We start from the raw sequence: 15,138 nt of genomic DNA, 5'->3' as shown, positions 1-15,138 counted from the left end.
TAGATAAACAACGTCTGAGATAAATTTTGAGATCTCCAAACTCACATAGGATGTGATAAACATTTATGCACACCTATAACTAGGGTGTTTCTCTGGGATATTTCTCGGATATACATTTTGGCAATTTATTTTGCATGATTAATTGCTTTTAAATTTTTAAGACAAATTTGTTCTTTACGAATGAAATTATTTTTGGGATAATTGCACTTCTCTCTTTTGAAATTTGATATAATTACGCATAAACTTCTATGATTTGAGAAATTACATATAGCACCTCTGAGTTTTGCTTTCGTCTAACAAATAAGTTTCTCAATTAGTCAAAAGTCACTGTATTTGCTAATATTAAAAAAAAAAATTAAAAGAAAATCGATATTTACTTCCCCTTGACTTATTACTAATTTATTGCAGGTCACATAAATCTTTCTATCGCCAAATTACCTTCAAAAGTCTTCACGCGCTAATACATGTAAGGAGGTATATCTTAACATTATAAGGACAATTTAATAAAAAAAATTATTTAATCTATAATAAGTAAGTAATAAATTAATTATAATTTAAATATCAATTTTCATTCAATTTTTTAGAAATGGTAAACTTAAAACAAAGTAGGATTAGAGTAGAACCCTATCAATATCTAAAAATAAAATTTATGGTGCGTAAATGATGGAGCTAGCACTGACGCGCAAGGGGTTCACCCACACACAAGGACGTGATGTGTATGCCCATCAGACTAGGGGCCAACATGATACGTGGATATTCGTAAATTGATGTAGTCCAATTGAATAACCTTGGAAAAATTGTATTTTTAATCCAATACGTTGGAATATGTTGATTTTTTGGTCTCATAATATATGAACTTGGCACGTTTACTCCCATACAGTAAATATTGTAGCATTTTTGTTCGATAAGATAAAAATTTGGCACATTTGGTCCCACGTGGTATAATATCTTATGGAACCACGTGTACCATAATTTTATATATTATGGGATCAAATGTGTCACAATTTTATTCTATGGGAGTAAAAATACTATAATATTTATCATGTGAGACTAAATGTGCTAAATTTATAAACTGTGAAACCAAAAATACAACACACCCTATTGCTTGGAACTAAAAAGCATTTTTCCAGAATAACGTTTGAAATTTGAAGTCAGTTTAGATCTAGCAAGTCCATTATATTTCAAACTATGACAGGCTCATGGGCCACAAATGGGCCAGGCCCTGTATTTAGGCCCAAATTAAAAGAGTCAAGTCATCAGAGGACTGACTGAGAGACGTCTGAGATCTTGACTATATAATTAATCATCATTAAATATAATTAACTAATTAATAAAAAATTAATAATATAAGTAATACTCAATATCAAATTACACGTAATTGTACGTACGCGCAGTAGAAAACGACATACGACCAGCCATCTTGAATAAAGTATAAAAAATTGCAAGTTGATGCTCGTAATTTAGTCAAAGCTTCTTTTAAAATATAATACGTAGACGTAGACGTATCGTTCATAATAAAAAATTGTACGTACTTAATAATACATACAACACTAATTTGACGTATCAAATAACACCAACGGGTGATGAATGTAACAATTTTATTAGGAAATCGTGTTTTTATCTACAAACAAAAAACAACGATACTTTTAAATATTATTATTGTAATATCTAATATGCAATATATTAATATTTTTACACTAATTAAGAAATATAAAGTTAATAAAAAGCCAACGTATTATTATGAAAAGTAGACTGAATATCTACTTATGCACGACTCGAACCCACAGAATGCCATCTGTACAAAGTTCTGTTAATTATAAAATTTTATGTTTTTGAGAAATATTATAACACTAGAGAAAATATGATTTTTCATTGCGATTAATTACTATAGCTAAAAAAAAATAATCGTGGTAAATACAAATCAACAACAGCTTCGCAATAGCTATTAGCCGTTGTTTTTTGCAAGTGTGGCCAAAACAACCATGGCAAATGTTTTAACTGTAGAAATAAACAATGACAAGTATCGATTAATTGTGGTAAAAATTGAAATTTTTGCTTTGATTTTGTTTAACTGGAGTTAATAGTATTTACTATGTTTTTTAAGCCGTTGTCGTTTATAATGTCGCAAAAACTCAATTTTGTTATTAATAAAATTTATACAAATATCTCATAAGGCGTATTAAACTAACAACCCCTCAATAGGTGTAAGGATATGGGGTATTTTTATAATTAAACATAATCTTAGTGAATATGGATATAATTTACCCTAATTATTGCATAATTTTTTGTTATTGGTGTTTCTAATTTATAAGATTTTTTAAATAAATTTACCACAAAAAAAAGGAATATCCACAATTATTGATCTCTTCCACAAACTCCCACTAATGCTACTACTACCACTTGTGACCACTAACCATGATGACAACATTTTAATCCTTTTTATATATAAATTGATCGTAAAAATATTAAATTAAATCATTATATTTAACAAACGTACTGTGGGTTTTGTATTAGTATATAAATTAAATTATTTGATACCTTTTTTTATTTCACATTATTGTATAGTTATTTGTTGGGAAATAACAATGGATCATTCATAATAAATTATCTCATAAATAAATCTTGTGTATAATAAATAATTTTTTTATATGGATACTAAATATATAGTCACAGTATTGTGGACCGATTAAACCTGTATCAACAGAAGTATGTCGATATACGTATTCGGATTTGGCTCGTCTACAAGTTACAAACACATCAATTTTCTCGTTGTCTTGAAGATCATCCCACGAATATGTTTCGGTGGATTACTACCAAAGTAATCCATTTATTTACACATCTCAAATCTGCTCCAGAGGAGAATGTAAAGAGATATATACTGAGAGAGACTATTTCGAGAGAATATGTTTTAGATAAGTGTTGTGATCAACTCATTTATATCAAATTTGTGTTTCTATGTTCATTTGGTGACGATCATGTACTGTATTTAATGTATACTCAACCATATCTGTTTTGAGAAGTCATATTCCAAATATATATTTGAAAAATTACAAAACTCTATTGAATAATATTTACTTTGGAGGAATCCTGACACCAAGGTGAATTTGAGAGAATTCAAATACTATATGAAATATAAATGATTACGGATTACAAATGCAACCCAATTTCCAACACTATTAATGCATGAAAACACGACGTCCCACCACTCTCAGGAAAAAATTAAAATAAAGTGCTATTTTATTTATGGTGGGTGAGAGCCTGATACAGTAGTGTTGGTTATCTTCTTTCCTCCTTTTGCACACTCGCCTCCTTTACACGTAGAGGGTGACCACCAAAACCCCAAAAACCAAATCTATCAATTCAAATTTCAATTCACTCTTTATCTTTTCTTTTCTTCTCTTCTCAACAATTCCATTTTTTTCTTGTTTCTACTGTCCAATCTTCGCCTCAAATTGTTGCCCGGGCCCCCTTCTCAATTCAAGATTCTCTTGGGTTCTTTTGTTTCTCTCTCGATAACCCAATCCCAATCTCCTCCGCCTCGAATTCTTCTCTGCGCGACTTTTTAATCCAGGCTTTTCTTGTTGCTTTTTCCGGAAAATCAAATCTTTGCCTTGAAAATTCATCTGGGCTCCTTTTTTTTCTTATAGGGAAAGTTTTGTTTATTGTCTTCGGAGGAAAAAGGTGCCATCTTTGCCCTCAAATGAAGGTTCACCCCGTGCCCAGGAAGCGCAACATCACGCTGCAGTACGACGTTGCGTCGTTGCTAGCTCAGGCGAACGGCTGCCGGCAAAAGAAGCTGAGCTGAGGAAGGTTTTGGAGCTGCCGTTTCACTCGGACGCCGACGTTTCGATCGACGAAACCTCTGACTCCTTCAGATTCACCGCTGCCACCGATGATATCAGCGGTGGCGTCAGGGCCGATGCTGTCGAGATCTACCCTGGGGTTACTAAGATTGTTATAAGGGGAAACGGTGTTGTTGATTTGTCGGGAACTGAGTTTGAGCTCGATTTGTGGCGATTTCGGCTGCCGGCTTCCACACTGCCCGAGCTCGCCTCTGCCTCTTATGAAGACGGGGAGCTGGTGGTGACGGTGCCCAAAGGTGCGGCGGCTGAGGAAGACGACGACGACGGTGCTGAGGAGGATGGCGATGGGGATATGGGAGCTGGGAGTAGGCTTGTTCTTGTACAGTAAAAGGAAATGACTTTGCCTTTCTTTGTTTCACTTTCAATATTAGAGATTACTCCTTTCATGTTTGAAAACGCAATTTCGATGCGTTTGTGGTTAATAAGTAGAAAATTCCCGACGAAATCTATCTTCCCCTTAGTTACGATGGTGCATAGTTCGTATTCGTGATTTACACCATTTAACAGAATTAGATCAATCAAGAACTGCTATGAAATCATGCTCTATCAAGGAAAGATCGAAAATACAGTTGAAATTTACTTTAACTTTTAATAGGGTTTCGTGTGTTGCTCGAATTGTTTTGAGTAGAATAAGTAGAATAGTTATTCAAATTCCGGCATACTTTGATGTTCCCGTACACTGCTTAAGAAAACATGAGAGCGGTTAGAAGCACTTATGGTGTTAGAATGCTAAAGCTGCATCTGTGTTTCTGGTTATGTAGGGATAGCAATGTCTTTCTTGCGGTTTATGCATAGAAGGAATTTGGTATAGCAGAAATTTAGATGCTGCGTTTTCTTGCAATGATACAAGAATGGTAGTCCGGGACGCAGGAGCTGAGTATACGCCTCGTTGTCCTAATTGATCCTGTACTTCTGTGATGTTCCTTTTCTCTTACCAGCCTTTTGTGTTGATAGTTTTCTTATATTTGTTTAACGCAAGCATATGTTGTTGCATAAGACTTGAAATGATACATGATGCCGATCACATCAGATTATAGCAGCTGACGAGTGAAGATGGCTTGATAATTGAACCTGTCCGCTTCAATGAGGTTGTCACTAGATTGGAACATATATCTTACTGTTTTGTCATATCTGTTCCTACTCACTATTTGTGTGGATTAACCTTGGTTTTTCTTTACCTTCTCTGCCACTAATGTGTATGACATTGTTTGTGCTCAAATTAAGCTTAGAATACACAAGTTTAAATATTTTGGTAACCTTCACGAGGGGAGGGTCGTAAAACTACTCTGTAAAGTTCTGCTGTTTGCAATTATTACTGGAGCATGTATCAAATTTTCAGCTGTGTTTTCTGCGGCTTTATAAGTCAATTCTTTCTAAAAGCTTGGTTTAGTTTGAAAGTCTGTCTACTATATTGTATTGCTCTCTTACAGGCAGGATTTTGGTGGATCTTGATGTTGGCTTGACGGGCTTTTCTCTCTTCTTGTTGTCGTAGTCATGTTTCTAGTCATTAGAAGTGATGAAAGGGGAGGTGGGGTCTTGAATTTGTTCCCTATCTCCGCCTCTTTTTGTCGTCGGAGTGGTTTTGTGACCTTTGCCACTGGTAAGGACTTATCTATCCTCTTAGTGTGATGGTGACTTGAGGATGGGCGTGGCCACTATGAAAATCAAGACAGGAAGGAGTGGCCTTATGTGTTGAGGATGAGGAAATATGGGCATCGTTCCCCCCTTTTGCTGTCAGTAAATCTTTCTTTCTTCAAGTCTGATGAAAGTTGCAATCCCTTTCTCTTCTCTTTGGAATTGGTATAAGCATATATACCCTGCTCTGCTGTTCTCTTTTCCTCCATTCAGAAATTTCAAATTGTATATTGCTATTCAAATGAGGGCTGGTTGGATATAATAATTACTTACGCAACTTACATTTTATCAGTGCGACATATGATATGGATTATATTTGTCATGTAATTAGTTCAATTTAAACGGGAGTTCTCCCATCTTGTTTTGGAATGGTTCCGCTGGCAAACCGAAGTAGTGGGCCTTGGCGGTGATGGTTGTAGACCGATGCTATGACATTAATTGGGGCTGTGATGGGCTTCCTGGTGATTTATGGGTAGGGCCTAAGGATTTGGATCCATATAGTGAACCTGCATTGCTGACATTCTCGCAATTAATTTTTTAGAATATATAATTAATGTGGATTAGATGGTATACATAATCAAGGTATTTTTTAGTTAACTTTTAATATATCAAATGAATTTAGAAAATAGTCTAAAATAATATGATTGAAATAGAAAAAATTGAGTAGGAGATAAAAGTTTTAGATAATGAGTGAGATGGGTGAAAAGAGGGAATGAAAAAGATGATTCAGATATAAAATAAAATATATTTTGATACTATATTTATATAAAATTTTTGCCCAATTTCAGTTCGATCATATCTAAATCAAGCACATGATGAATATAATACATATTATATTATTAGTGTATAATACTATAATTTAACGGAATTAGGCGCGGTAAGAATTTATATATATATATATATATGATGTTTATAGTTATTTTTAAATTATAATACCGATTTATTATCTTTAATAAATACAGAATGTAGAGATAATCATTTATAATATTTAATATTCTTGTAAAAATAGTTCTTGATATATAAGTAGACGCTTATAATAATTTACATATAGTTTCAGGTCTTGAGAAAAATATTATTGATAAGTTTTTGAAAGAATGCATAAATTGTGCGACCAATATATGAATTTATATGAAAAAATTCTTATTCAAATTCATTTTGATCGAGTCAATTCAATCATAAGTATAATATATCTATTTTTAATTAATTATTTTTTAAAATTATACATCAATTGTATGATTAAGTGCTGAATGTGAGTATGAGTCTGCGTCAGAAATTCGTTGAAGTGTTCTCTTCTTTTAGTCAACACGTGTAACGTATACTCAGCGCCGCGCGTCCATCCTCCACAAACATTCATTATCAGGCCTCCACAATCGCCCGTACCCTAGTGTTGATTTTTGATTTAGCTTTCTCCAAAGTCCACAATGAGTCAGGGACAACCCAGACGGCCGCAGGCCGGGCAAGAAGCCGTGACGTACGGGGACATTTTCCAGGTTTCCGGCGAACTAGCTTCGAAACCCGTCGCCCCGAAAGACGCTGCCGCCGCCCAGGCGGCTGAGAGTATTGTACTCGGCCAGACTCAGAAGGGCGGCCCAGCCGCCGTGATGCAATCAGCCGCAGATATGAATGTGAGACGGGGCGTCCTCGGGCCCGATGATGTTACCGAAGCCACCAGGGAGCACGGCGTTTCCATTTCTCAGGACGACGTTGGTGGCCACCGCGTTATCACAGAATGTGTTGCCGGAGAGGTATACCTTATACCTATACCCCATTTACACTCACCATCTCTCATAACTTGTACTAGAAAAAAAAATAATGATCGACAATCTATCGTGGTAATAACTATTTTTTTACTATTTATTATTAATCATAATAATTAATGATTAAATGTTATATGTCTACTGTCTTTTCATCAATTCTTCCATTTGAATGGAACTAGGGTTCTTACAGTGATTTATTTGGTTGGTTCAGACTTGTTTGATAAGGATTTTTCGTCAAAAAAGTTGGTTTTTGAGAAGCAACTTTCCTCCTTCTCTTGGTTAATAATTTATGACAGGTTGTGGGAAGATATGCGGTGGCAGGCGAAGAGGGACCAGCAGCTCCACCGCTGTCAGCTTTGAATCCCATATCAATGACGATTGGACAAGCACTGGAGTCGGTGGCTCTTTCCGCCGGGGTCAAACCGGTGGACGAAAGCGACGCGGCAGCAATACAGGCTGTGGAGAGCCGAGCAACGGGCCGGAACCAAGTCATCCCCGGCGGTGTTGCATCAGAAGCTCAATCTGCTGCCAAACACAATGCTCGTACCATGGCTGAAGATAAAAAGATCAAGCTCCGCGACGTGTTGGCTGTAAATTAGATCCACAATCTTGGCACTATTCATAACACTTGGAAGCCTAATTATTTTCACCCTGGCAATATATTCTTGCATGTGTGTAGGGTGCAACGTGGAAACTTCCGGACGACAGGGCGGTGACTAAGGAAGACGCCGACGCGGCTGTTGGCGCGGAGATAAGGAACAAAGCGGATATGAGCACGTATCCAGGAGGCGTGGCTGAGTCAATGGTTGCAGCGGCCAGGCTCAATCAGCAGCAGCAGTAGAAACCAGAGAGTGAGTTCCACAAGTATTCCGGTAGCTAGTATCGGACAACAACATGCTATAGTTACAAGGGATATTATGTCCTTATTGTAAATACTTAATAAAGTTTGGTTATGTCCTTATTGTAAATACTTAATAAAGTTTGGTGGGTGTGTGTGATCAAGAATGTATAAATGGATCTAATATGTATATGTTCAGATGAATTGGGATGGGCCAAGAGTGTATTGAGAATTTGTAGTGAGCGAGCCCAAAATACGTTATGTTTGAGGGGCCGGAAAGACGGATATGTTTGTCATGTCATTAATCAATTTTTTTTTTTTTTAACTATATGTCAATTCCATCCTAAATGTATATTTATTATATATTTGATTCATGTTAGAATTTTTTGTACTCGTCGCGTCTCATATTTGTCTCATACATTAAATTTTATTGTATCCTTTATTTTAAGCAATATATATGCTACGTACATAATTTAATCGGTCTTTTGAGATGATAGCAAGCACTTGACTTCAAAAGTTCAATTTAATTGTATAAGTTCTTAATTATGTGATTTAGAAACTTGGGTTTCTAAATTTAGATTTTTTATTAGTACAAAGGTTCAAATTGGGATTGATCGCGCTAAATAAGTTTGACTATAATAAAATAAAATGATATAAAATTGAATTATAATTTATAATTCTACTGGTATACATACATGTCTAGAGAAAGACATTATCATAAAACGACATGCAACCTACGTGACTCCAGCGTTCGCAAAGACAACAAAAGCTTATATTATTTTCGTACTAGAAATGCATTCTTCCTAATTTATTTTGATCTTTTCAATTTTGTCAGCTCACTTTTATCCAAAGTAAATTAAAAATTTTCAACGTCTATAAATCAGTAAATCAATAACTTAAATTACCAAAATACATTCAAGCACCACAAAATACCAAAAAAAAAAAATACTAGAAAAATATCTTTATCTTTATATTTATAAAACAATTTTAATATTAATTGTAAAATTTTAATCTTCTAAATCGAGGTAACATTGGGCACGGGGCTTTTGGACTGTCAATCATTCAGAAGCAAGCAACAAGAAGTCATTTCCGCTGAATTGTCTCACTTTGGCTGCTGCCTATTTACAATTATTGGTGCTGGAAACTGTGCAATAAAATCAGGTAGGCTCATAACATGGGGACACTGATTGCAACCAAACAAGTCACTGTAGGGACGAAATATGTCACAATTTTTTTTTTAAAAAATTTATTTGAAAAAGAATTACTATTAATTATAATATTAATAATTATGGTTGAAAATGATAATAAATAATTATTACACGACAGTTAAAAGTCCTAATAAAAATATTTGTGGTGGCTGAAATTTTAAATATATAAAATCTCAATTTTCTTTTAAATAAATCGCGTACAAAAACGAATCATTGCATGAAAATCAACAATCAACAACAATAAAATCAGCAAGCAGTATTTAATAATTAGTAACAATTTATATAAGTACCAACAGCTCCTAAAAAAACATATAACGTGGTTGTGGAAGTATTAAATTAAGGTTGTATCTTGAGAAGATGAAACACGATTTGAGAAGAGGATATTGCCGCTCTCACCAGACACACGACAATGCCCATCTTAACAGCTATGACCATCTGCTGCTCATTGTCGCATTTCCATATATCTTTGGTGGCACCAGCAATGTACATATACTCCCCAAGAGAGTGTGCGCGCGCTAATTATGTGTATTGAATTATTGCATATGGGCTCAATCAATCGTTGTTTGAGCAGTAAGATTGAGGTTTTGTAATAAAAGAATTATGAATTTTGAATATTATGAATGTAAGTATGTGACGACTACTTCATAGTACGTGGTTTGTGATTTTTTTTGTTTTTTCGATTTAAAAGTATCTGTTGATTTTAAATTTGAAATTTTAATTAAAAAAGTACTTATGTATTGGATCAGTTCTAAAATTAATGATGTAAGAATTATTTAAAAAAAATTGCATATGGGAGATACTGATGATTATATTCCTGAAAATTAAATTATTAAATTTAATATTAATTATGATAATTATATGGGGGAAGCCAACACTGGAATCAACTCAAGTGGTCTAATATATAAGATCTCTGCTTCAATGATTGAGATCACACGTGCTAACACTTTGATTTATGATTGGTGGTGGTGCATAGCAACTCGTGGTACTTGAACAAGCACGGAATCCTCATTTTTTCATTTCTTATTTATTTTAAGAAAAATAATTTGTGGTTAGGACTGAGAAGTAATCACAAATTAATTAATCATAATCGGAGTCAGTATGAACACATATTCACACGTGATCACTGATAATTAAATTGTTGTTACAGGTAAGAAAAATCATAATTCATTAATCATAAAATCATATTTTATATTAATGAAGTGACAGTTTTCTGCCAATTTCATTGATAATATTTATAAATGAAGAAGATTCTTCTTTTAATAATATTTTCTCTCTCTCTCTCTTTCTTTTTTCTTTTCTAATTAAGTTGCATATATGTTTGATCCGAAATTTATGAATAATAGTACTCTGCGAATTTTAGGACCGGAAGCCTCCGAGTATTTCTCACTATAGGAAATGGGATTAATTTGCTGTAGTTTTCACCTGATGAATGGTGAAGATGTCTCGCGACTAACAAATCTTAAGACCCATGAGGCATTTTTTCAAATATGTATGAATAATGTTAATAAATAAACTTTTGTTAATATCTTATCTTATATTTGAATCGAAGGATTTGAAATAAAGAATAACAAGACTGCAAAGGATTTGAAATTCTTGAGTTCCCATTTCGAATTTTATGTTATCATATTGATGAATTTTAAAAATTCTATTTAAAATTCAAATCATCCCATCCAAACACAACCCTAACCAACTTCGATAATCAAGATAAGGGCACGTGAAGAAGTTAGGCACTAACAAGCACACACCAATGCAAAAGCACAAATTAATGAGGGGGGTGATTTAAGCCTAGTAATAATAAATTGTCCAAATAATTAAATGCTTACGTGTTCTTATAATGATCACTCCCAAAAGTTATACTGATCAATAATTCCATGTAACCGCCAACCCTTCTTAATTATGTCTGCTTCAAAAGATTCATGCACAAAATCTGATGTGATGTGATGTGATGTCCACAATCCTACTAATTTGGGAGATCATTTTCTGGTACACCAAATTTAAAACTTAATTCCCAAGTGAAAACCATTTTCATTTACTATGAAATTGGATCATCTCTTTAAATTGTACCTCATAATGGCCAACCATAATTTATTCTTCGTCTATTGATTCTGATGTCTTAGTCTAATAGTTCAGATTGAGGTTCAATAAACAAGTTCGAAATTATTAAGTAAGACACTGTTGATCTATCTCTTATAGCAAGCTATTTTAATTTTATTAATGTATTGATCGAATCAATATATTATTTAATTTATTAAAATAATGATCGACATATAATGATGTAATTTAAAAGAATGGTTTTTAATTGTAAAAAGAAAAAATGAATGTACAAAAAGGAAAGAGTAGAAAGCAAAATGGTAGGTTTGGTGGATGGAGATATCCCCCACCATGCATGTGGGAAAATTGATGATATGCCGGTTGTGAGGTTTGGTTTCAACTTCGCTTTCCCTTTTATTTTTCTTCTTATTTCACCTGTCGTGCTTCCAAAGTTTTCAATTCTCACTACATATTTATAACATTATAATGAATAACTATCAATTTTCTTTTCCAAATAAAATAAATAAATGAAGCGTTATCTTTTCATTAAATGTATAAAACATCCATTTTTTTTAAATGATTGAATAATTAAACCCGTTATGACTGCCCAACTTAAGAAAATTAAATCTGCAAAAAATTAAGTACGTATTAATTAGTTAATTTCAATAATGTTTGGACAGAGTTGAAATGTACGCAGGTAGTTTTCTAAGGTTTGCATGCACGGAAAATTTTAACCCAATTGAGTTTTGTTAGACCTGAATCGATTATATGACAAATATAATACATTTATTGTGTGGTTGGTGTACAGTTAAAAAAAATAATTAATCATATGACAAATGTGTCACATTTAGGATATGTTATGCATGTCAAATTATACGAATATCTTTTATTTTTTTGTACAAATTACAAATACATTGTATTTGTAAAATTTTATTTACTGAGTATACGCAATTTTATAAAACGTAAAGAGATATTTATATATTTGCATGAACGGACAGAAAAGGGTGCAGTACGTGCAGTTGGTGTTGTGGTAGAGCGTTACGGTTGTGAAGTCGCATTTGAATCTAAAATACAAAGAGCTAGTTTACAAAAAAAATGAGCCATCTACATCCACCTTTCTTCCCACTTATACTAACACATGCAATTGCATCAATTCCAATTTTACAACAACTTTTCTTATTCTTTTTTCTTTTTAATTATATAAAAGGCAGTCTAAGTGTATATAACTAATTAATAACCCGTGTTAATACACATAAGAAGTATTTTCTAAAAATTTAATTAATTAATATATAGAAAACACATACTTATTAGGGCTATCTACCTAATTTTCACAATTATTTTATTTTAGCGCCTGTAACAACAACTACTGTATGCAAATATAAATATCATCAATAAGCTTCATTTTACCACATTTGTGTGCAGATGCCGGTGAGATGGATAGCTTCAATAATTCTATTTTTACTGTATAAACATTTGGTTTGGAAATTAAGAAAATAAGATTTGGTGGTTATGAAATAACCAAAAATGCAGCTGCACAATTGTATATATATGGGGTTGTGAGGAGTTAAATTCTCTATTTCACATTGAAGATTAACAAGAACAGTGAAGACTCCACATGTTTATACAATAAATGCCAACAATCATTCCTTCTTTTAGGCTACTTCAATTTATGGTACTAATCCTTTAATATTAACCCTCCTCGACTTGTAGTTTTTTCTTTATCCTTAAATTATTTTTTATCTAACTAATTGTGTTCATGGGGTTGATCCGCGATCCAAAATGCTTGCAGTCTAGGTTGGCGACCTCTATTACACTTGGAATGGGCATCTGTCTAATTAAGGTCATGACCCCAAGTGGTTTGAGCTTACGTCATAATTTGTAGTACTGTGAGTGCACGAATTGATTCATGAGGATTTTTTTTTTTATTGAATAGGATATAAAAGAATGATGCATCATATTTAAAATTAATTAATAAAAAAATCAATTTTTAAATAAATCATAATTAAGAAAAGATAAATCGCATATATAGTCTAAGATCTCCATTATATTCACTCTATGTAAATATAAGGACATGCCTTTTTCAGGACCATATATATTCATTTCAGGAAAATTCATATAAGTTTTTTTTTTTTTTATTAAAATCATAAATAAATAAAATCAAATATAATAAACTATCCTCTGAACAGGACAGACGAATCTCTCTCTCTCTCTCTCTCTCTCTCTCTCTCTGTATATATAATTTCTTCTTCTTCTGTCTGTGTCTGTGTCTGTGTGAATTATGTGAAAAATACATAAAAAAGCATGGCAAGAAATCTGAATTCGTGCTTCACCAAGATCAAATCTCTATCATCTCCGGAACACACTGTCCCAGAAAATCACGGCCGTCCCTTCTCCAACCCCTCCCCATCCCTCTTAATCAAGAACTTCAACTCCCTCTATGACAGTTTCAACGCCGCCTCCGACCACCATTCCACTTCCGAATCTGATACCGAGTCCCCAGCCACCACGCCGGACTTCGCCACCGCCTTTGCCTCCCAACGCTTCTTCTTCTCCTCCCCCGGCCGCTCCAACTCCATCGTCGACTCGGCGGCCGCCTCCATCGCCTCCACATCATCGTCCTCCACCTCACTCAACCAGCACGGAAACGACACCGTATCAGGCGACAGCATCGCCGTCCCCACCTACTCGCCCGACCCATTCCTCGACTTCCGCCGATCCATGCAGGAAATGGTGGAGGCGCGTGAAATCCACGACGTGAGAGAAAACTGGGATTACCTGCATGAACTTCTAATGTGCTATCTTTCTCTAAACCCCAAAAGCACACACAAATACATCGTCGGAGCTTTCGCCGATCTCCTAGTCAGCCTCATCGCCTCCTCGCCTGAAAAGGGTGGCCGGAGAACACCTTCCCCCGCCGGAAAATGCAAGATTTCCCGGAAATGCGTCTAAACCGTTGTTTGCTGACAGAAAAAATGGTAACTGAATCTCAATCAATATCTTATCATTTTCTGCAACATTTATCTCATTAAAAACAAAAAAAAAAGAGAAAAAAAATCATAAATGTTGACATTTCATTACATATGGGGGATGGTATAGCAGTTGGTCCCCAATTATGTTCAATCAAATTCAATCCCTTTATCCTTTTACAGCATACATTTTATTTTGTTTTTTTCCCGTATCTATTTTGCTTTCACATATAATCCGTCGCTACAGCCGTCTCGAAATTATACTCACCTTTTTACTGCAAAAAGAATCCTTGGCAAGCCAGAAAAAGTAATAATTATCAACCCATTTTCGATGTTTTGATCCTGCGTTTGGAGGGTCTGATTTATATTCTGAACCCCTATAGGGAAAAGCTGAGCCTATCTCACTCATCATAATACTGCACCACCATTCACAAATTTATTTCTATTTGCTTGCCCTTTTAGGGCAAATTCTAACTCAATTATTACATGTTTTTATTAAATTTCAACATAATTATACACTTCTCTTTAAACATGTCTAAAGAGTTGATAATTACAAGCATCAAACATAAGAGGGGCATTAGTAATGCTTTAAATAATCAATTGAAATCCATATGTATATCAAATTTTATGAATTGTCCTCCTAGTTTTACCATATATAATTGATTTGTTTTGAACAAATTTAATTTGGGATAATTACAATCTCCTTTTCTAAAATTTGGTAATTACACGTAAACTTCATGTGGTTTGAGAAATTACATCTAACACTTTTGAGGTTAGCTATCGCCAACAAATTAGTCTCTTCCGTTAGTCAAAATCACCGAATTTGCTGATATTCAATAA

At 34.0% G+C, this 15,138-nt stretch overlaps 3 protein-coding genes across 3 annotated transcripts; all 3 read left to right on the top strand.

Annotated features, from left to right (window-relative positions):
• LOC110012152 lies at positions 2,213-4,388 on the top strand. The gene is made up of 2 exons (XM_020694801.1): positions 2,213-2,217; positions 3,648-4,388. The coding sequence occupies exons 1-2, from the start codon at positions 2,213-2,215 to the stop codon at positions 4,189-4,191; spliced, it is 549 nt and encodes a 182-aa protein (XP_020550460.1). The 3' UTR covers positions 4,192-4,388.
• On the top strand, positions 6,868-8,212 carry LOC105163281 (late embryogenesis abundant protein D-34-like). The gene is made up of 3 exons (XM_011081571.2): positions 6,868-7,243; positions 7,552-7,845; positions 7,935-8,212. Exons 1-3 carry the CDS (start codon positions 6,920-6,922, stop codon positions 8,094-8,096), a joined length of 780 nt encoding a protein of 259 aa, XP_011079873.1. The 5' UTR covers positions 6,868-6,919; the 3' UTR covers positions 8,097-8,212.
• On the top strand, positions 13,547-14,485 carry LOC105163280 (transcription repressor OFP16). The gene has a single exon (XM_011081570.2). The coding sequence runs from the start codon at positions 13,634-13,636 to the stop codon at positions 14,279-14,281; it is 648 nt and encodes a 215-aa protein (XP_011079872.1). The 5' UTR covers positions 13,547-13,633; the 3' UTR covers positions 14,282-14,485.

The sequence above is a fragment of the Sesamum indicum genome, linkage group LG6, assembly GCF_000512975.1.
Source record: "Sesamum indicum cultivar Zhongzhi No. 13 linkage group LG6, S_indicum_v1.0, whole genome shotgun sequence".
NCBI classification, from domain to species: domain Eukaryota; kingdom Viridiplantae; phylum Streptophyta; class Magnoliopsida; order Lamiales; family Pedaliaceae; genus Sesamum; species Sesamum indicum.
The sequence above is the reverse complement of the archived record's forward strand: the minus strand, read 5'-3'. Positions and strand labels throughout refer to the sequence as shown.